This window comes from Populus alba, chromosome 5 (genome assembly GCF_005239225.2).
Source record: "Populus alba chromosome 5, ASM523922v2, whole genome shotgun sequence".
Lineage (NCBI taxonomy): Eukaryota > Viridiplantae > Streptophyta > Magnoliopsida > Malpighiales > Salicaceae > Populus > Populus alba.
The window spans coordinates 7,883,307-7,906,172 of record NC_133288.1 but is presented as its reverse complement, the minus strand read 5'-3'; the positions used below and the strand labels follow the sequence as shown (position 1 = coordinate 7,906,172).

The 22,866-nt window shown below is 34.0% G+C and overlaps 3 protein-coding genes and 1 non-coding gene across 6 annotated transcripts; all 4 read left to right on the top strand.

Annotated features, from left to right (window-relative positions):
- Positions 1-5,719: 5,719 nt before the first annotated feature.
- Positions 5,720-12,265, top strand: LOC118057865 (uncharacterized). Of its 2 annotated transcripts, none has more exons than XM_035070584.2 (16): positions 5,720-5,930; positions 6,039-6,192; positions 7,183-7,266; positions 7,426-7,497; positions 7,581-7,652; positions 7,740-7,997; positions 8,248-8,355; positions 8,436-8,552; positions 9,334-9,456; positions 9,536-9,604; positions 9,855-9,961; positions 10,222-10,305; positions 10,453-10,540; positions 11,132-11,251; positions 11,367-11,551; positions 11,780-12,265. In XM_035070584.2, exons 2-16 carry the CDS (start codon positions 6,058-6,060, stop codon positions 12,069-12,071), a joined length of 1,914 nt encoding a protein of 637 aa, XP_034926475.1. In that variant the 5' UTR covers positions 5,720-5,930; positions 6,039-6,057; the 3' UTR covers positions 12,072-12,265. The 2 variants fall into 2 exon arrangements, with proteins under 2 accessions (XP_034926475.1, XP_034926476.1); XM_035070585.2 differs by lacking the exon at positions 5,720-5,930 and adding an exon at positions 6,837-7,006 and having other exon boundaries at positions 6,052-6,192.
- Positions 12,266-15,931: 3,666 nt separating this feature from the next.
- On the top strand, positions 15,932-17,807 carry LOC118057869 (protein CHUP1, chloroplastic). 2 transcript variants are annotated; one of them, XM_035070590.2, is made up of 3 exons: positions 15,932-16,031; positions 16,111-16,982; positions 17,180-17,807. In XM_035070590.2, exons 2-3 carry the CDS (start codon positions 16,122-16,124, stop codon positions 17,663-17,665), a joined length of 1,347 nt encoding a protein of 448 aa, XP_034926481.1. In that variant the 5' UTR covers positions 15,932-16,031; positions 16,111-16,121; the 3' UTR covers positions 17,666-17,807. The 2 variants fall into 2 exon arrangements, with proteins under 2 accessions (XP_034926481.1, XP_034926483.1); XM_035070592.2 differs by having other exon boundaries at positions 15,936-16,982.
- Positions 17,808-19,184: 1,377 nt separating this feature from the next.
- LOC118057868 (uncharacterized) lies at positions 19,185-21,002 on the top strand. Its single transcript, XM_035070589.2, has one exon. It carries the CDS (start codon positions 19,352-19,354, stop codon positions 20,753-20,755), a length of 1,404 nt encoding a protein of 467 aa, XP_034926480.1. The 5' UTR covers positions 19,185-19,351; the 3' UTR covers positions 20,756-21,002.
- Positions 21,003-21,485: 483 nt separating this feature from the next.
- LOC118057870 (small nucleolar RNA Z122) lies at positions 21,486-21,562 on the top strand. Its single transcript, XR_004689046.1, has one exon. It is a non-coding gene; the product is annotated as a small nucleolar RNA Z122 (small nucleolar RNA).
- The last annotated feature ends 1,304 nt before the right edge of the window (positions 21,563-22,866 follow it).

The window sequence follows — 22,866 nt, the reverse complement described above, 5'->3', positions numbered from 1 at the left end:
TCCTTCATTTAAAAAAAATATATATGTTAATATAATTTGATTGGAGAAACTGTAACATGGGCCACGTTAATTTTTAATTTTTATTTTTATTTTTTTTTAATTCCACCCGAAGATGTTGGAGGACTTGCCATTTAAAATTATTATTTTTTAATAAATAAAAAGGTTTAAACTTGAGACTGCTTATCATAATAACAGAAAATAATGCATACTAAACTATAAATATCTGACACTTGATATTCGAGTTAGGAGATTAAAAAAAAATAAAAGAGGAGAGAGTTTTTCAATATCCTTTCTCACATAATATTATTTATTATAATAGTTATTTTTCTCCATCTTTAGTTTTTATATATATAATCTATGATTTTTTTAATTTAAATTTTATCACTCAACATTAAATTTTTCAGATATAAGACTTTATATTTTTTTTAATTTACTTTTTATGAGGTTATCCTAGTCTTATGATTCGGACCGTAAATTTAACGGGTTAACTTTTTTGACTCAAGTATTTTTTTTCTCATTTTCTAATTGATTTTTTTCTTTAATTTCATCATTCATCATTGATTTTATTAGGAATTATGCTTTGTGGTTATTTTTTTTGTTTGATTCTAAGTTGATGACTCATATCGGATCAATCTTACACGGTTTTTTTTTTTTTTACTAGAAAAAATATTAGTAATGCCTAGATATTTTTTTTTATAATAACAATATTTTAATTTGACCCATAACATTGCGTGGGCCAATAAATACTATTCAATGAAATAATGTTTTGACAAATTTACCCCTGTCTAAAAAACACTAGGATTTGGGAGCAAGATGACCATTTTACCATGATTTAATATCATTTTCAAATTGTTTAGGGGGGGGGGTAGATTAATCTTTTAATTTTTTAGAACAATTAAATTACTTAAATACTGCTAGAACAAGAAAAAGGATGGCTTAAGCCTAAGGGTTTTTATGTTTTTTTTTTTTTATTAAAATTAAATTACTTAATTGCCTCTAGATTCAAAATTAACAAAACTATCCTCCAGTAGTGTTTAGATCTTTTCCACATGGTTTTTATATCAGTGTCAAGTTAACCCATATGCATTTTTGTATTTTAATAAATGTGTAATATTAAAAAAAACATAACGCACGCCAACAAGTGAGTTGCCCACATGCATTTCAAGAAGCTCATACGGGGTTGTCCAATCACCAAACAATACCATTTTATAGCAGCGTTTGAAACACCTCGACGCCTTTTTTTGTATTGGGTTAGCATGTGTGCCAAACTTACCTCTTGTTTGGCGCTAACAACCATATCATTTTTTTCCTTTTCTTTTCTCTATCCACCGTAAATTATGTTTTGCCCCTTCAATTTCCCTCCTTAACATTTGATTTTTATCTTTTTTATTACTATTTTTTCTATTTTGAATAATCAATAAAATTAGAATTTTTTTTTAATTTAACCATCTTTTATTTTTAATCTTTCAAATTTGGTCTCTATTCTTTTAATTGTTGTTTTTTTTTTGTTGGAAACATTTTTATTTTTTTTTTCAATTTCATCCTTCTTAAGTTTTTCCTTCTATCAATTTTGATCTTTGTTCTTTTGATTGTTTTTTTTATACTTTGATAAAATTTTTTAAATTGATTTTTTTTTCACAATTTAATCCTTAGACATTAAGTTGGTTGAGAGTTAAGCTTCTTGATTGAATCTAGATCTAGAATTTCACGGGTTGCTAGTTTTAGAGATTAAATCAAGTTCAGGATGTTTCACAAGTTTTTCTTGGTTTTATTTTCCTTTGTTTAAGCTTTTTTTTTTTTTTGATGTTATCATTTATTTAATTGGAAACCAAGTCTTGTTCTTTTTATTTATTTGCTTTATGTATAGGTTTCTTGTTGGTTTTGAAAATGACCCTGGTTTTTTTGCTAATTCCTTAAATTGATATTTTTTCTAATTTCATCTTTCACTATTTGGAATAATTTTAAAAAAATTATAAAATTAAAATTTTTTTTCAATTTCATTCCCCTTTAATAATTTAATCTTTTGAATTTAATTTTCATTCATTTGGCTATGAGTTTGAGACCTTAGCTCGAGTGTAGAAGGTTCACATGTGTTTACTTGGTTTATTGTTTTTTAAGGTTATTTTTTTAATTTTATTATTTATCATTTATATCATTAGCAATTAGGCTTTGTTCCTTCTATATGATTTTTTTATGATTTTTCAAAGCAACCCGGTTTATTTTGGATTTTTTTTATTTGATGTTCTTTTATAGGTTTCTCTTTTTTTTTTTCTCGGTCAAGTTTTACAACCCAAGTCTTATTTTTTTAAAACAAAATTTAAAATATTTTTGCATCATCTAAGCATCTTTTTTTACCGATAAAAAAAGATATTTTGGCACAACGCAATGCAGAACACAAATCTAATAACTTACTATATTTGTTGTGTGTGAACTTTGTTTCCAAAATATCACTATATTAATTTACATAGGGATTTATAGGTGATATCTTAATTTCCCTCCAAATTATGAAATCAACAAACAAATCTAATTAATGAGCACTAGTCTGGATGAATAATGAATATAACTCAATTGCATGACGTGAAATCTTTTTCCTTTTTTATTTCTTTTCTATGACAATGAATGCAACAAGATTTGGATGCATAAAAACTTAATTGTTGTCAACAAAAACGAGTGACATAACTACATAAAAACAGTGGTCATATATCATATATATATATATATATATATATATATATATATTATCATAAATCACAACATGATTCATTATCCAGCGTAACTAGTTTTGCAATCTGCACATCTCAACTTGAAACAACCTGTTTCATGCATTTCAGTATAATTGGTTGAGTTGGGGCCTGATAAGGTATGGCATAACCTAACTTCTAGGGATTTTTTACTGCCCATCCACGGCCAATAGCTAGCTCAATTTTGTCTGCAGATACCTTGGCAAAAGCTGCTTCTACTCTTTAATTCATATATCTTTGTTGTAACTATTTTTAGGTCCTGCATAAAAAAAAAAATACAAAAAAATATAATAAGAAGAAATCTGAAAAACAATAGTAGTGAAAAGAAAATGCCAGAGCACCTAGAAAATGACTAAAATTTGGTTGAGAAGGTTCAAAAATACAAAGATTAAAATTTAACAGTATATCGTTAACCAATGAAGAGCCCTGCTTGATGAAGAAATTTGATTCGAGGAAGTCTAAAATTAGATGTTGATGGACTTAATTAAATTTTATTGAAGGTTTAATTGAATTTATGAAGGGTTTGATTGTAATAAAATTGATTTTAAAGTCAATTTAGGCTTTAATTGAAAGAAATTAAAATTCAATGGTCAAATTATAATTTTTAAGAGTTGATTTGGTCAAATCAGGGGCCTAATTGTATAAATAGTGAAGTTAGATGGTCAATTAGGGACTTGATTGAAGAAATCCAAAACCAAGGACTAAACTGAAAAGTCACGCAAATTGAAGGATTGATTTGAAATATAACGCGTTTTGGTGTCAATTTCCATTTAAATGAAACAACACGTTTTGAAAAACACAGCGTCGTTTCATGCATTATCACTATTCATAAATAAAAAAAAACCCAAACGATGCCATTTTGAACGGCATCATGTGGCTTCTTCTTCCCCTACATCCTCCTTTATAGCAGTTGTATCTCTCCCCTCAATTGCCAAAAAAACATGACACATCCCATACCATGCCACCATTAAATGCAACCATGTACACCCTCACTCGCCATCATGTAAAAAGAGAGAAAGAAGGGCATACCCTGTAGTGGTACGCCCACCGGCATTACACCTTGACAAGACAGGGCAGGGTGCCTCCATCTCCTCTGCTTATAAATAGAGAAGAGAGAAACCGGGGGGGGAGACAGAGAATATAAAAGGGGGGAGGTGATTTATTTGAGAGACAGAGGAGAGAAATGGAAGACAATAGAGAGAAATGAGGGAAGAATAGAAAACATGGGGGAGGATTTTTGGTTTTAAAAAACAAACGAACAAGCAAACGGAGGATGAGAGTTTTCGGAGTAAAACAAAAGGGAAATTTTGAGAAGAAAGCCTGTGAGACTTGAGAGAATCAGTGAGGAAGATCGTTTTGAGAATTGAAAAAACAAAGGAGAGAAAGAAGGAGAGGAGGAAGGGAGAAATATAAACAGAACTGAGAGAAGGAAAAAAAAATAGAAATGCAGAGAGACATGGGAGAAGAAGAAGAAGAAGAATAAACGAGGAAAAACAGAACAAACGAGGGGGAGGGGGAGGGATAACAGAAGGTAGCGGGAACAAAAAAAAACCGAAACAATAGCATCACCGCCTGGAACAAACGCCTGCCTACCACCACAAGCCGTCGTCAGCCCAGCTACTAGAACATCTCAATTTTATGTACTGCTATTCTCTTTCTTAATAATTTTGAAAAAAAAAAAACTAGACTATTAAACTATGGAGTCTATAACCCGATTTGTGAGTTTGACGAAATAACCTTAGTTGCCCCTATCTGTGAGTTTAGTGGGGTATCTTTTCTTTTTTTAATTGAACTCGATTATGTGATTGTCTATACATGTTATTAAACTTTAGAAAGTTCACGGGCCTGTTGATGTGTATGTTAGTTGAACTTTTGTTTTATATAAATTTATTCTTTTAAATTTTATCTTTAATATTAGATTGATTGAAGATTGAGTTTATAATTTGTTTCATTTTATTTTCTATAAGGTTATCATAATTTTAAAAACAAGTCTCAGTATTGGTTTTACGCTCGATTTTGTGAATCATCTATTTTTGTTATTTTAAATAAACAATAATTTAGAAAGAAAAAAAAACAAGTTATTAATCTCAATAGAATCCATTACCCTGTTTGCGGATTTGACATGTTGACTCGGGTTACCTAATTCACGAGGTTTAATGGATTTACCCATTAGAACCTTATATGTTTTTTTTTTAGTTTCTGGTCCTTTAGTTTTTCTAATTGTTTAATTTTATTTCACTCTTATTCAATATTGGATTGGTTGAAAAATAGAATTCATGGTTTATTTTTTTTTCTATATTCTATAAAGGTTATCACAATTTCAAATAAATATTTTTTTAGAGTTGATGCTTAATTTTTAAAAGCATCTAATGTTATGATAAAATTAAATAAAAATAATTTATAAAAATAACAAAGTTATTAAACCTATTGAAGTTCATGACTCAGGTTACAAAGTTGACTGAGGTTGATCAAATCTAGCATTGTTTCAATATAAAAAGATTGATATCTTAAAGTTTTTTTTTTTTTTTTTTTAAGTTAAGCCATGTTTTTACCGGTTATCTAAGTTATATTTTAACTTATTAAATTTAATAATTCATTGTGGGTTAGCTTCTATACAATTTAATTTAAAATTTAAGTTAGAAAAAGAGTCAAATTGATAGATTTTAAGATCGAAACTATTTAATTGAATTTAATGATATTAAAAAAAAATAATTTTATGCTTAATATTTTTTTAATTTTTTTAAAAATTAATCCAACTCGAAACGAAGTGTAGATAAATGTGTACTAGGCGGTGCTAATTGCTGAAGTGTTAATAGTCTTCCCTTGTAAAGTTATATGCACTCTGATCTTATTTACAAACATGGTGTGAATTTGTAAATAACCAAAAATATGTAACTAAATTACGAAAACAAAGAGTTTTGGTGGTCAATATAAAAATAAAAGAAATATGGTCGCCTCACACGGTCACACCACATAAAATCCCTTGGGGCAGCAAAACCCTGAATTTTGCTACTCTTCTTTTCTTAGCAGCCGAAACGCAAAACACAAACTCATATACAAAGAAGAGCCAGCCGCCCCCTTCATAAATTCACCGCCACGGCTTCACCGTCGGCTCGTCACTGCTCCACACTACTAATCCAAACACAGAGAAGAGAAAGCTATATACCAAGCTAAAAAAACCCGCCTTCTGTAAGTTCTTTTTTTGTTGCTTTTTTATAAATGGTTTTTTGCTTGTGCTTCTTGGTTTCGAAATATGATGCCTTTTGTTGTTTTTATTGATTGGTATTGTTTTTTCAGGTTAAGTGGGGATTAACAGATGGGTGTTGAGTTAACCCATCAATATACAGAATATAGAGCAATGGAGGATCAAGAGGAGGTGGAGGAAGGTGTTAGTATTACTGATTGGGATTTAGTTTATCATGTTAGAGATGCCCTTTTATCTGTCAAAACGGTAAGCTGTTTTCTGTTTTTGAATTTTATTTTTGATAGTTAATGATAAGTAGTTTAAGGAGAAATTGTTTAAATTCTTGAAACTTTGATCCCTTTTCTGGTAAGAAACAGTAGAGTTGAATTCACATTGCTATAGGAATTGCATATAGGCGGGGATGTTGAGTGGCTTGGTTAGGTTGATTAAACCAAGCTAACTTGGTGACCCTGTAGTTATGAACTGTTTCAGGGTTATGGTAGGTTTTATGGTGGGTTTGGGATTCACACTGTACTTCATCTTTTGGATTCTCAGTCTAGGAGAGGTGCTCATCGTTTGAAAGAACTGGGATTCGTTGTTTAAATAATTTAGGATTCGAATAGGAATGGAAGTTAGATTGAGAGAGAAGTGTTGTGTTTGTAATTGGTTGTGGAGTTGCAGAGACAAAGGCTTGTCTACATTTATGGTGCATGCTGCACCATTTTTGTATTTCACTTGATTATGCACCTGCCTCCCTACTTTCTTGGGCTGATCATTTATTTATTTTTACATTTTCTTGAAGGTTCATCTTTTACTTTTTGCTTGAAATTATTCTTTTGAATGCTAAAAAAAAAATTGAGCGAACTAGAAGCTCTCGGGTTGACCGATCCATTTGTTCACTCTTTGAGCAGGAGTCCTCAACCCTAATACAAAAACAAACTAAACTGATATTTTTCAGTTTGGTTTTCATTTTGGTCTTTCTTGAAGAACAGTCCGATTCCAGTCCTCAAAGTTATTTGGTTTTGGGTTTGACTCTGACCTTACTCAAAACCAACCAGTGAACACTAGTAAGGGTCAGAAGGTAGTTTTTCTAGCTAGTTGTTTCCAAAATAATAATAATGATGATAATTTTCTCACACAGGCTTGCTTGAATTCTTATTCAATTCATCTGTTCATTCAAGCATTTTGTTTTCCAATTCTTTGTTGCATTTTTGTAAGCAAGTAATAGAATGCTGATATTTTTTTGGGTGTGCTCAGGGTGACAGGAGCAGTTACCACCAGCTTGTTGGGGTTTTGCATCACAGAGATCGTTCTGCTCCTGATAAAGTGGCTTTGCTTTTGGTGGGTTTTTTTCTCTGAATCAAAACTATATTTAGTTTCGCTTTGCTTTTTTGAAAGTTGGGATTAATGGAGTTGTCAATTCAGCATTTGCATGTCAAGCCTACTATAGTCAACTAACTATTCCTTGACTTGATAATATTGTTTGTGCTCACTTTGCAGACGAGTCTAAAGGCACTATCTGGGGCAGTTTCTTACATAAACGACGATGACCATGTCTCTCTTCTTCAATCTGTAAGTTGGTTTTGTTTGGATTTGTTATTTTCTAATTCCTGTGTCATTGGATTTTTCTTTCTAATAAGTAGTTCTCTTGCCAGATTTTTGGAATGAGCATGTGGAACTGTGTGCCTGATGTGATGGATGCACTGCTTGAACTTATAATATGCTTGGTATGTAGTCTTAATTTTTTTTGCTTGCAACTGTATTTCTAGAGTGTGAGGCAACCATCATTTATTTATATATTTTTGGTCTTACAGGCTGCTTCAAATGGAAAATATGTTGATTTATGTCTTGATATGCTTGTAAACAATTTTATGCCACCGATGGAATCAGATATGCTCCGGCATCCACGTGGTCAGGCAAAAAAGGACCAAGTTCTTCCTCGTGTGCATACTGGTCTAGAAGTTATTGTTGATTTGGTGCCTTTGGCAGCCTTGAAATTGTCTACAACTGTTGTACAAAAGAGGCCTATGTTCTTCAGGAAGGATTTCAACATGGATCGTCTAAAATGTCGCGTGAGTTCAATTTTCTGTTATGTTTTGGATTCTTTTTCTCTCGTTGTATGTGCTTGAGCTATCTAGGAATAGATGTTAGTTGGGTTGGGGAAATTTATATTAAAGTTCTTATTTGTAATTGCTGTTAACCTGGCCAGCAATGTCCTATAGATAATCTATCCTGAAATAGGGTTCTTTAAATACTGCCTGACAGCTTTTGCCTAGGATTATTGTTTAGAGTTTGTTCTTATTATTAATTTGCTTTTTACAGATGGAGATATATTTGAAGAATATGTTAATGTTGGAGGGTGGTGCTATTAGAGAATTTGTTGGGAACAGTATGCTTGTGGAAGTGGTGAATATGATGCTAGAATTGGATGTAAGTGGTTGTAATAAGTTGTGTCCTAGAATGTTTCTTATTTTTGCATCACCTTTAATGTTCAGTGGTTTTCCCTACAGGTTGCAATTGGTTGGGATGAATTGTTAAGGGATGATCCTAGTAAAGGCATCTTTACAATGGAGTTAGAAGATGAGGAAGAAGAAGCTGATGATGATGGTCAGGCAAATGATGGTGAGGTATGATTGTGATGCAGATTCCACGAATGATGATTATAGAGTTTTATTAATTTCTGGAACAGACAAAAACAGGTGGAGGGTACCCATTCCCTATCCCCTGCAGTCCGTGTGCATGTTGATGATAGTCCAGTGAACTAATTACATGACCATTTCATACCTGAGAGCTCTTTGAATGTTTCACCATCTTCAAATTTTGTGAATGGTTGATGGTTGTCCTGTAAACTAAATACATGTCTTCATTACAAGTGCTTCAAAGCGTGGGAATTTCTTGACACCAATGCTAGTGCTTGGGTGTATTTTACACTCGTGTAAAACAATTTACCTTACTGTGAATCTACTGATAAGCTTGTAGAAGATCGCCAGTCATTAGTCATTTGCACATACATGCTATTGAACCTGTCTGCACACTTGCAATTCTGATGTATTTTATGTGGACGTAGAAGAGTTACAAAAAAACTTGAAAATTCTGCACCATCAAGCTGTTTGGTGACAGCTTCAATGTAATTGTTTATAAAAATCATGTTGTCAGCCTCTACTTCTTGGTTTTAATTCTTGATGGTGCTCTTGTGCACCTTAATTGTGAGGTGAATATCACCATCTGCATCGATATTCAAGATATAGTCTCAACAAGTGAATGTGTTAAACAATTCTCATTCCTTGATGGTTTTAATGTGTTTTATTTTTAAGTGTATTGGTCAGCACACATGATAGTTCCAAGTTGTATTTCTACCTGCTTCTTTTGCTGTCCTAAGGGAAACTAATATTCTTGTTATTTGCCCAGCTTCCAAGCACGTTAACTCTCAGGAATTTAGGTAAAAATGTCACTGCTGACTTGCTGGATAGCTTGATGATACAATTTCTCGAGCACCTTGAAGCCTGTGCAGACAAGAAGCGTTTGAGTGAGGTATTATCTGAAGTTATATTCATCACGTCTGTATTTCATTAGGTTGCTTCATAAAAAAAAATTTCCCTTGATGTTATAGGTATTTGAAACTCTTTTATCTTCATTCATGGCAACTATTTTGAACACGTACAAGTCAAAGTTTTCTCAGGTAAGCCCTTGTTCTTGCTTTCATGCTTATGTAAATGGTTGGGGTATGTTAAGACTGCTTTGATGTTCATTAGATGCATGGCTGTTCCCTAGATCAACTAGTAGGGTCCTGAAGGAAGACTGAAAAAGAGAGGGGGGTGCGGGAGTGTAGAAAGAGGGCTGTCTGTTTGCATTTTTAATAGTGGGCTATATGTTTTGCATTTGAGGAAGAGTGCTGTTCTTATTTGTTTTTTTGTTGTTTGTGCTTACAGTTCACGATTTTCTATGCCTGTGCACTTGATCCTGAAAATTGTGGTGTGAAATTTGCTCAAACACTCGCGGATTTGTTCATATCTACTTGCAACCCACCGGTTACGAGGTAATGTGGTTTTGGAAGACATGGAGATTAGGTGGCCGGTATTTTTATGCATTAATTTTGACAGGGTTGTTCACTCCTGAGTGATATTCTTTTGAGGCACTTAGTGTCTCCAAACCTTTTTCCCTTGTGCAATGCAGTCCATGCTTTCTTTTACCTTCGACATTAAGTTTTAAAATAATGTTAATTGTTGCATGGGACACGATTGCGATGTTGACTACTGAGTTTTAGTTTTAAATGAATATTTTGCATGTTTGATACAGGATGAGTGCTGTGGCTTATCTTTCTAGTTATTTGGCTCGTGGGAAGTTTCTATCTGCTGCCTTCGTCATGAACATGTTGAAAAGGTTAAGAGACATGCTTAAAATTCTGTTTTTGAACTACAAATATCAAGTCAATATTTTTGTTAGTGGTATTTTTGCAACAACTCTATATAAAGGAAAATAATTGAAGATAATTTATTTAATCTGCTGCTTGTGTTTATGGTGTTTCAGGCTGGTGGATTGGTGTTTGAGATATTGTGAAGAGCAGGATAGTGGCATGAATCCAAAAGCACATCAAGTTTTCTATTCTGCATGCCAGGTATATGGTGCTTTGGCAATAGGTTCAAAAGTTGTCTTGACATGGCTGGCTGATGTGTTTTTTTGATATGATCTATTTTCCTTTTTTGGAAATATAAGCATGGACTATGTTACTTTTAAAATGTGGGTTCATGATATCATGTAATAGATCTATTTTTTTTTTTTTTTACTTCTATTATACGAGGACGTTCCATCCTATAGACATTTTATTACATGTCACCATCACCATCACTGCTTCAGCTACCAAAAGGGAAGGTGTTAACACTGAAAACTGAACTGCTTCCTTTGCCTTGAGGCAGCTTCACCCGAACCACCACATTTTCCACTTTATAGTGCTTATCTCTCTGTAGTTCATCGCTACTTGGTAGCCCTGCCGCTCCCACAGCTACTTCTCATTTGTTGCTCCATTATTGTTGCAATGTTTAATTTGTTTGAAATTGCACATGTTGGAGTCCTAAACCTTTTCTTTCTATCATTGCAAAATCTATTCTGCATATTCTAATAGGAGGTTCTTAATTTATGATATGATAGATTCTTCCTGGTGGATGAAGTTGTAAAGCTGATTTATTGATTTTTTTTTTTCTTACCGCAGGGAATTATGTATGTGCTCTGTTTTCATATGAAATCAATAATGAATGTTCCTACCCTCAAATCACAGCTCCTCCTCATGCCTATAGAGCCAATATTGAAGCACAAATTGGGGCCATTGGAGGTGAGTGGTGTTGCCTTAAAAATAACCACCACGTCATCCCCCAACTACATTTTGGAAAAAAAAAACCCTTGTGTTAGTAAGTTCTAAGCTTGTATTGGTTTTCTTGGATTAATAGGTCTGCTTGCCATCAATTGTAAATGAGTTTCTCAGACAAGCTAAAGCAGCCCATCTGTTCACCATCTCCAAAGCATTCATCTTCGAAGATTTGCTGGAATCGGATCTTTCTAGGGATTTTGGTGGGCTGGAGAGGCTGGACATGTTCTTCCCATTTGACCCGTGTTTGCTGAAGAAATGTGACAGGTTTGTATTTTACCTATTGCATGGACTTTTCTTTCAAGTCTCTGTGACATGTTCTTCCCATTATTCAACAGATTTGTAAGTCAAGTCACTATAACAACGTAAATTATGACAAGTAAAATATTCAGGGGCATGAAGGAAGCGATTTTTGGCATAAAAAATAGATATCGCCATCCCTTTAACATAATTTGCTGAGAAGTTTCATTTTGTTTGTCCTTGCAATTATGTCAGAGGTTTCATCCGGCCAAACTTTATATACTGGAACCATGTCAAAACTACTTATGATGATGACGATGAAGATAGCAGTGATGAAGACATAGCTGATGATTTTGGGGTTCTGAATGAGGAGAATTTCATGGAAGAAGGGATGGCAAGGAGTTATGATCAAGATATCGATCTTGATGAATTTGACTACGTCATGAACAAGATGTCCATCACACCTAAGAACACGTCAGGTTTCCACTTTGGTGGTGAACGAATGCCTTCAAAGTTAAGACCCTCAACAAGTCCAGAATCCTTGTGAAACGCCTGAAAACATAGAAAAGGAAAACTGCATCTCACAAGTTAATGAAAAGATTATTTTGCTTAGTTGCTCGGTTCACCAAGTTTGGGGTTGAGCAGTAGTTTTGAATTTTGATGGTGCTGTAATCTATTCTTTGTCCAACTTTCTCGAACATTTTGTAAACTTATCGTATCAGGTTACAAATTTTGTGTCAATTCTCTCTTATGTGCATTGATTTTCAGTCTGAACATAAAAAGAATAGGGAAGAATGTTGTTGCCAAGAAAAATTAGAGAACGAACGAGCTACTATCTTAAGCTTCGCAGGGAAACAGCTTATGATGTTCAATATGTAAACACTGCAGTGACCTATTCGTCTAAATTTCCTGTTCTAAAGACTGGCATAGGAAACGTAATTCAAATGATGAGCGGAAAGAAACAAAATTTAAATGGATAATAAAGCTGGCTGCAATTAGCTATCAAATTCATAAGTGAAAGCAAATTTAAAGGATGTGGGGACTCGGGAAAATAATGTAGACAAGGTGTGTTTTGACGTTTTTTGAAACAGTAAAATAATGCTTTTGCTCATCAAGAAAATCAAAAAAACCCAATGGCCTTTGAGGTTATGTATTCTTTTTATATGTTATATTAAGCATTATAAAATTGACAGGGGCAGCTAATTTTTTTTTTTATAACAAAAATGCATAGTATAATTACTTAATTACTTTTTTAAAAAAGTATTTAACTTGGGTTTAGAGCTTTTATAATATTTCACTCACAGCACAATAAAATGACTTTATTTTTTTTAAAATCAAAATTTCAGTCTTGGTTTTACTTGGTCTTTTTTTTTTTTTTTGTGATTATCAAGTAGTCTTGCGGGCAATCTGATATTTTTATAAATATATATTAAAAAAAATATTTGGCACATGCGTTGAATACGCCAATAAGTAAGTCACGTTATCATGCTTAAGCGACACATACAAAGGCTAATGGTGGCTAAAAACCAGCTTCAACCGTGTCGTTAAAGTTGTTGTTGCATCCTCCTCCTTTTAAGACAACACATCACGATGTTGGAGTGGCAATGCGATGCCAGTGGTTTTTTTTCTTTTTCTCCACGCAAAAAATACACCAGTCATTTAAAATTTTAGAATTGTCATGTTATTTATTTAGATGTCAGCTCTAGTCCTTCTTTTGATTTTTAATTTTTGTTCTTGACCCTTTCATAACATTTTGATATGTTTTCAATTTCATCCTCCAATTCTAATTTAATATGTTATTTTTTTCAATTTGGTCCTCATTAGTTTGATTTTTTTTGTCCTTTTGATAATTGATTTTTATTTTGATACCCTTCAATAAAAAATTACTTTTATTTTTTATTTCAATTTTCATTCTTTTGATTATTTTTTATCCTTTTATTAAATTGACTTTTCTTTTTAATTTCACCATTCAATCCAAAATAAAAAAAAAATATTTTTTTTATTTTAACTTTGATCCTCATTTTTTTAATTGCTTTGTTTTTTGCTTTAAATCCTTTTAATAATTGAAAATCTTTTTTCACTTTTATCTTTCAACATTTGATTGATTGTGAATTGAGTTTTGTGGTTTTTTCAGTGAAGGTGCTTTCAGTCTAATGACACAAGTTATGGATTTAAAAAGTTAACGTGGGTTGACATTATTATTATTATTATTATTATTATTATTATTATTATTATTATTATTATTTTCTTTTCAGCTTTCAGCTTTTAGCTTTCAACTTTCATCATTCAACATTGTGTTTTTTTTTTTTTAAATGAGTTTTGTGATTTTCTTCGTTTTCTTTCCTATTAGATATTCTAATCTCATGACTTAGGCCGCAAATTTGGCGAATTAACCTGAATTGACTCGACCCTTGTTACTCGGTTTACAAGTTTAGCGTGTTAACTAGGGTTAACTCAGATCCTTTTGTTAATCCACTTTCATCATTTCCTATTTAATAGGTCAATTATTGAGCTACATTTTTTTTTTCTTATCGTGATCATTTTTTTCTTTCTAATTTGGTTCATATGTTGTTTCTGCCTTTTTTTTTTATTATCTAATTAAAATAAAACTAACTTATTTGATTCGAGTTTATAACACAAGTTATGACATTTTTTTTTAAAAATGCATTTGAGGCATCTGAACATCATTTTTATATAAAAAAATAATTATACGCTTTGGTTAAGAGGGAATCTAGGCAGACCAAATGATTGATTAAGAATTCCACGGGATGCCGAGCTTCCAACTGCTGATGATCCTGGAACAAGATTTGGTGAAGTAGACAAATTTTGAAGTTTATTTCTTAGCTTGGAATCTTTCTCATCTTCTGAATCTGCAGTAAAACTAGCAACAATAAGCTACGAACACAGCCAAATCTTAATGTCTCAGGAATAGAATGCTTTGAGAGTTGTGGCAATAACAAATTAATACATCTAAAGAAAAAAAAAATATATTGATCGGTATTAAGATGAGATATTCTGAAACTTTTTTTTCTCTTACATTTTTTTTATTTGAAGGTGGCATTCTTGAGCTAGCTTGCATGGATCGTGTTGAGACAGACCATCCAATAATTTGGCATTCCTTTTATTGTGTGCTGCTAGACCATTCGTGTTGAGACCTGAGACTGGAGCATCCAATAATTTTCAAGTAATAGACTTACTCTCTATCTGTCAAGAGGGGAAAAAGCAGTTGGATGCCTTGTTGGGTTCCTTGATGAGGCAGAGAACAAGCTTGCGATTCTAAGTCCAGTACAATTGGATCTAGGAAAAAAAGAATACAATTAAATGCGCCATGAATGGAACAATTTTGCATGGATTTCTTACTGGGTAGAAAAGACAAGAACAACAGTTTGACCTGAATAGGAGAGGCAGCTCTTAGAAACCACCAGCTGACCTAGCTAATGCAACACGTAAACCACCAGTTCTGTGGTGCTGACCATTGATCTCTGAAAAGGAAAGAGGATTCAGAAAGTGACTAGATTTCGAAAAATCCTAGCAGCACAGCCAATAAAAGGAAAGTTCTAGGATGCTTAAGAGAAAAACTCTTGCATGAATCAAAATTCAGAATCACAAGTGTTGACTTGTAGTAAAAAGGTTGATTTTCTTTTTTCTTTTTTAAAATTAAATAGGTGAGTGATGAGGTTCACATAAAACCCCACATGATCAAGTTCTTTTCTCGACCGATAGGTGAATTAAGAGATTGGAACTTTTGGACTTGGGTTGCATGAACACCTACAAAACAAGTCCTCTTTGTAGACTGTGGAGGCCTTCTAATGATTAAGTCCGTAAGCAAACAATTTTTTTTTGGAGCCAAGATGGACTGTGTTCATAGAAGATGTAAGATAGAGATGGTAAGAAGTTGAAGAAGATGCCTTTTGCCCTAGTATTGTCTTGCTGAGCTCTATGTCCACATCGTTTGTCCATTTTAGAGATGAGCTTCATGAGCTTGTTGGGTCAATTAGGGCTTTTAAGGAATTAAGCTATCGCTCCCCAGTTCAAGGGAGAAATGGGTCACATGGGCCCAAAAGAAAATGACACGTGTCTGGTTTTAATGACGCATTAGGGTTTTGATCTTGTATGTTTTATGGGTGTTTTATGTATAGTTCGGAGTAAATCCCGAGCCCATCAGCACGATTATTGTTTCTTTGGTCAAGGGTAATGGGGAATCGAAAGAAGGAAAAACGAAAGGAAACCTCGAGGCAATGAACAAGCATCGGCTTGTAGTAAAGGCTAATTAACGGGCCTGCACTAAGGCCCATATAGTGACTTGTTGACTCCATGGAAGCATCATGAATAGCATTGAAGGCAGGGAACCATCTTTATACGAGGAGAAGATTATTTAACCAAAAAAGAATTTGATTCCAAACAACACGAGGAAAGTATAATGAAAGTGGCGTATGGTGTTGTAGAGTAGTCAAAAAGTAACAGCCCACCATCCCTTCAAACAAAGGGAAGCTAATGAACACAAAAGGTAAAGAATCTCAACATAGCTTTGAAAAAATGAGATCACGTTCGATTATAAACAATCTGATTTTGTGTTGATTATCAAGCTCACTAAACAATGTTCAAGATGGGGAGCACATCATCAAAGACAGAGGTCATGAAGCCATTATTCCTAAAAGCTGGCATACCTCTGGTTCTTTCTGTTGCTGGTTTTGCTTATGCCAGGATTGTTCTAAGAAGAAGTACAATAGCTAAACCTTTTTCATTGCAGACCACAGTAAGTCCTGTATTAGATACCATTGATTCTAACGATGATTTTATAGATGAAGCAAGCGTTCATAGTCTCCAGTCTACATCTTCACCCATCAAAGATGATGACCAGGAGCACATGATCACAAGCTCCCAGGTTTGTAGTTCCACAGTAGCTTCACATATTCATTTTGAAGAGGAGATATTAGGTCTAAGAAACGAAATTGAAGAGCTCCAAAAGAGAGAACACAGCTTGGGGATACAGTTTCTTCGCTATCGTGTTATGAAAGAGCAGGATTCTGTGCTTGAGGAGCTTAAGAACATGTTGTTATTGGAGACTGCTCACGTCAGTTTCTTGGATAGGGAGATTTCATTAATAGAAGCTCAGACACAAGGGTTTGAGAATTTCATGGTGGAGTGTCGTAGAGTTCTTGAACAGATTGAATTTGCTAAAAAGGAAAATCGGTTGCTTGAAAGAAAGGTAAAGAAGCTTTCGAGAAGAACACGAGAGCAATCACGCGTTATAGGTGAAAAGAACGCAAGGATTAATGGTTTAGAAGCAGAAATAACGAGATTCTGTGATGCGCTAGAGATGAGGACCGATGCTGTCAAGAAATTGGATGATGAAGTTAGGGAATTTGAAGCTGTTGTCAATCGACTACAGGAGGAGAAGAATGATCTTCTGGTGAAGCTTGACGCAGCAGAAAGTCCAGCTTCATTGATCTCAAAGGTCGATTTTTATCTTTTCCTTGTACTCTGTATAAGTAGAACTAATATATAACTAGTAGTCTAGATTTCTACGACTTATGTGACTGATCTATATGAATGCCATTGAATTATACTGAAAATTGACGTAAAGGTAGGTGTCTTTTGCTGATTTTTCTTGGCTATCGTATTCTCAGATTTTTCAGCTCTCTCAATCTGCAGATTGAAGCAGAAGGAATAGGAATGGAAGATTATAAGAGGCTTGTAAATGAGCTAGAACAACTACACAAGGACAGAGCAACTGAAACTACAGAGCTTATTTACTTAAGATGGTCAAATGCATGCTTAAGGCACGAGTTGATGAGAAGTCATGGACAACAACAACAGCTACAGCTACAGATCGAGGACAAGAAAAACTACTTGGAATTAGAACTAGTAGGTCGAGAAATTGCAGACTGTGACTTGGAGCAGCAGCAGCATCATGAGGAACCTTGCTTAGGTGTGGCCAGCAGTAGTAAGACGTATCCAAAGAGGAAAAAGTTGCTAAAAAAGCTTAAGAAATGGGTGGAAGGGGGTGATGAAGGCATGCAATCAAACATGGATGAAAAAGGAAAGCATGAAATCAATTGCTTTGGAAGGCATTCTGTTTCAGAAGGGGCCGAGGAAGACCACCTGATGTATTCAAGGAGGTCTTGTTCTAGTGCATGAAAACTACTTCCATAACAAGCTGTCTTGCTTGGAGAATGTTGTTCTAACCATATGGAGATAACCCATCATGTTTAATGAATTGAACAGACTCAATGTGGTTGCTGTGGTGTTCATTATATTATATTACATTATCTTGCTTTGATGTGGGTGGTGTTCTAACCTTTTTTGAGGGAGGATTTAATATTGGACAAAAAGAAAGCAGAAACGGGAAAATGGAAATTTTCTCCAATTATATCATTACATGGGATTTCAAGAATTGAGAAAATATGAGAAAAAATAATGAAAAACAAGGTGGGAGCTGTTTTCAATGAAGAAAATTATTGTAAGATTAGGGATTTTGAATTTTTATATTTTAAAATCGTAACTCCTTTCTTGTTTTTGTTTGCACGACGCTCTCTTCTTGTGGGCTTCGTTTGCCTAAATATCTATAGCAATGGGGAAATTAAATTAGCTTCCATTCCTCGACAATTGTCAGGTAAGAAAAAAAAGTTGCTTATTTCATTGAACTGTCCTAAGACTTGAGTTTGAGCTGTTGGTATTTTCGTAGGTTTTATTTTTTTTTACTTGAAAATATATAAAATTAATATTTTTTATTTTTTTAAATTCAATTTTTACATCAAAACAATCCAAAATATTATAAACAATCAATTTAAAGTTAAAAATCTTTTAAAAAAAATTGATTGGACTATGGGGTGGGCTAGCATCAATTTGTTTTAGGTCATTTAAATGAATGGGCTAGCAATTTTGAAAAGCCCATTTAATTGTTAATAGGATTCTCTTAACACAATCCAAATTTCGAAAACCTAAAAAATAGAAAGCACATGTTGCTGAAGAAGAAAATAAAAACAAATAAGGAATCAAACCCAAGTCCTTGTAAAAAATAGTATGGCATATAATTATTGATATCCAAAGGAAACATATATGAAATCTGTGCTGCCCTTTCCATGAAATAATTTGCTCCATCGTTGGGTGGTGTTGCCTTCAATGCAACATAATCAATTTATTAGTATAAAAACCTTTTTGTAAGAAGCAAGTAATAAACACATAATAAATGAGTCAATTATAATTAATTAATCCATGGAGTACAAAAAACAATTAAATAGTATTTTGACCGGATGTTTAATGTAATAATATTTTGTTTAAAAAACGCTTTTTTTTTTTTTTTGTCAATCTTTCTATGCCATCTACTTGTTTTTTGACCTTTTGTATTTTTTAACATAAAAAAGGAAAAAAAAGGTGAAATGAATGAAGAAAATTAAGTTATAAGAGAATATAAAAATATAAAAACTAAACATGTAGTTTTCTGAAACTATGAGGATTGATTAAATATTTTTGCTAAAATACAATCACTCCTGGATAATCATCTATCTCTTTCATGTGATCACAGCAAGGCAGAGGGTGCTCACAAGAACAAAGAAAGACCCAACGGCCAACACCCAAGAACACACGTCCCCTGGCTCTTGGGAGATGGGACTAAACTTTTAAGTAGTAAGCAAACGCGCATCCCTTCCCACTTCCAAACCCTAAAAACTACCTCCTCTCTTCTCCAGCAAAACCTCTCTCTCTCTAACTCAACCTCTAGATCTCAATCAACTCACAAAACCCAACTCACCTTTCATTTCCTTCAAATGTAACACATCCGAGAAACACACAAGAAAAGGGTGTCTTTTTAAGATTTACTACAACATGGCCTCAGCTTGTGTTAACAACATGGGCATGTCCCCTGAAAATTTCCCACCCAAAACTTACCAATCTTATGGCTGGTTAAGCCCGAGAATCTCTTTTAGCCGTGAAGAGGATAGTAATAACACAACCACCTCTAAAACTACCTCCGCCAAATCATCATCATCATCATCAGCAGCTGCAGCTGCTGCAGCCTCCTCAGCTCCTCTAACCCCACCTCATCCACAGCAACTAGATCCACCGGAGACCACGGACTCTGTCGACTTTGAGTTCCGATTAGACAACTCCTTCACCATGCTCCCTGCAGATGAGCTGTTTTCTGATGGGAAATTAATGCCATTACAAATCAATACTGGTAACGGCAAACCATCCTTGCCACCATCTACTTCTACCTCGGTCAACGAGTTGACCGAGGCGGTAAGGCTGCCGGAGCCCGGGAGGGAGCCGGTGAAGTCTTGCCGGAGATTGGAGATGGAGATTTCCGGGACCGATCCATACTTGTTTTCCCCCAAAGCTCCCAGATGTTCGAGCCGGTGGAAGGAGCTTCTGGGGTTAAAGAAATTACACCAAAACCCTAAGCCTGAAACTCAAAAACCATCAACCAGGACGGCATTGTTTTCTTCGTCCTCGTCGAATCCCAAGTCCCTTAAACATATCTTGCACAGGAACTCAAAAACCTGCAATTGCAACACATCGTCCTCAAGCTCCTCCTTCTCCTACACCTTATTAGATCATTCATCGAGTCTCCCACTGCTAAGAGATTTGGATTGCGAATCGCTCTCCATTTCTTCTTCTCGCTTATCGCTGTCATCTTCATCTTCATCCCACGAGCACGAAGATCTCCCAAGATTGTCCCTCGACTCTGATAAACCAAGCACCAACCTCAACTTAATGCAAAACCCGGGTCCGAATCCATTCATTCTCAACCGAAATCAAAACCAAAACCCACCAAGAATGAGAATGGTGAAGCCATTGTCAGAGAATGGAAACAACAATAGCGGCACCTCTTCAACCGCAAGGTTAGGGAGGAGCCCAATGCGGAGGGCAGCGGGGGAGTCGAGTGAGGTTTCAATAAGTAGTGGGGTTTCAGTGGATAGCCCAAGAATGAATTCATCAGGGAAAATAGTATTTCAAAGCTTGGAAAGAAGTTCAAGTAGTCCAAGTAGTTTTAATGGAGGGCCAAGATTTAAACATAGAGGAATGGAGAGATCTTATTCTGCTAATGTTAGAGTGACTCCAGTTCTTAACGTTCCTGTTTGTTCCCTTAGAGGGAGTTCAAGGTCAGGTTTTGGGTTCGGTCAGTTGTTTTCTTCTTCACCGCAAAAAAGAGATGGCTTTAGCAAAGGGTATCAGCAGCAGCAGAATATTACCAGCAGCAGCAGCAAGTACAGGTCTGAGAGAGGTTAACAGAGAAGAGAAGAAGAGAGGCATAGAGAGAAGGGTAACAACAACAACATTTTAGTGTTTTTTTCTTTTTTGAATTTATGTTATTATGGTTTTGTTTTAAGAAAAAAAAAAATACCACATGACATTGATGCTTTAGGTGATTTGTATATACGAGGGAAGGGGTTCCTCTTTGCTTCTGTTATCGTTGTTTCTTGTTAATGTTTGTTCGTAGGAAGTATCAAAAGTGTAGCTGTTCTTGTTCTATTGAGGTAAAGCTAACCAACCCAGATGCTCAAAATGCAGAACCAAATCAATATATGTGTTGAGATTGTTGTTGAAGGTCTATTTTCTAAATCTCTTTTTTTCCTCCCTCTCCTTTGTCTCCTCGAGAATCGGCGAGATGTCAATATCCCCCCATTAAACCACAAATCGGCTCTGTTATTTTGATCCGATCAAATATTGCTCCAGCCATCTATCTACACTCTGTCAAATATTGTGGGCTCTTCGTTTTCTTGATTGAAAGATATGGAATCTATGACTCTGTCCCTGCAGATGTTTCTTTTGAGAGACATTTGAGGGATGGGACTTGGAATTGGGAATTGTGCGTTTGAAATGCACTCTCTCTAGGGCAAGTGGGAGACTTCTTTGAATCCCCTTCCGGGCTTTGGAGATTTTTCAAGCTTATCTAACCTGTCTCTGTCCGAGAAATATTTTATAATATATTTCAGTCGTTTGTTGTTTTGTGGGAGAGTTTGGGAAATGATGCGAAGATTCAAACAGAGGCGCCAGCTCTGCTGATTAATCTGTTCACGTCAGTCTGATCCCAAAACCTCTCTGCCTAATTGGGGTGTCATGCACGGGATTTTACCATTCCAGCATTATTTATTTGTTAAAAATTTTAGAAAAATAAATATAGATTAAAAAGATATTTTAAAAATAACATAATTTTAACTTAATAATATTTTGTAGCTATCACTATTTTTAAAAGCGGGATGTTTAGTCAGGAGGTAAAAACATATCTCAAGTAAGTAAAAAAGTTAATAAATTTTTTTATGAATATTAAATAGTCAAAAAATAAGATTTAATATTCTATAATAGTTAATAAAAAGATGAGAAATAAACTGATGTAGCAGGTGAAAATTTTTTAAAAAAGAAAAAAAAAGAATGGGTCATTAACAACAAGGACTAATTTAACCTCATTCCAAATAAAGATTCTAATTATTTACGATGCTGTTTAGTGGTCATTTAGAATTGTGAATTGTCTTAGATTTGTCATAAACAGATTTCTAGTGTGTTCGAACTCAATTTTTTTTTCTCGTCACATTAGCTTATCAGTTTTTTATGAGGGGAGTTCTTTGGCCTTAATTTTTTTTTGAGAAAGTAGATTTGGTTTTAGAATTTTTTGGATTCAGTTTATTCTCAGTTTTTTTAACTGACTTTTTTGGTGATTTGAAACCACAAATGAGTTTATTTAGGTTGAGTTTATTTAGGTTTTTATGGTGTTTTTCAAATGTTTTAGGATAAGAAATAGTATGAAATGGATTTTATGGTCCAAAAATCACCTTTGATTTTTTTTTGGCACCTCCATGATTGGTTAGATTTTAGATTGCAAAAGACGCCTGTCTACATCTATTTTTAAAAAAAAAAGAATAGATGGGTGACATATTTTTTCACGAGGAAAAAAAAATAGATGTAGAAGCATGGGTTGGTTGGCTTATACACCTAATTTTTTTTAAAAAAATAATCATAGCATGCTAGGCCCCCTACGACTAGCCATCCCAACTTTTTTTTTTTTGATATATTTTTTTAAAATTACATCATTTAATATTGAATTTTTATTGGTTATTTTATGGATTTTTTTTTCAATTTTATCTTGTAACATTTGGTTGATTTCGAATCATTATTTGCAATATGTTTCAGTTTTTATTTTGTAGGATTATCACAGTCTCACATGAATATTTGATTATTTGGTTGGTGTCCAATTTTGCGAGAGTATATCTTTGTTTTTGTATGATTAAAATAAAAAAATAATTTACAAAAATATTATTGAACCTGGTGAGGTGCATAACCTAATCCGCGAGTTTAACATGTTAACTTAGGTTCAATCGGGTCTTTTTTGTTTCTTTTTAATT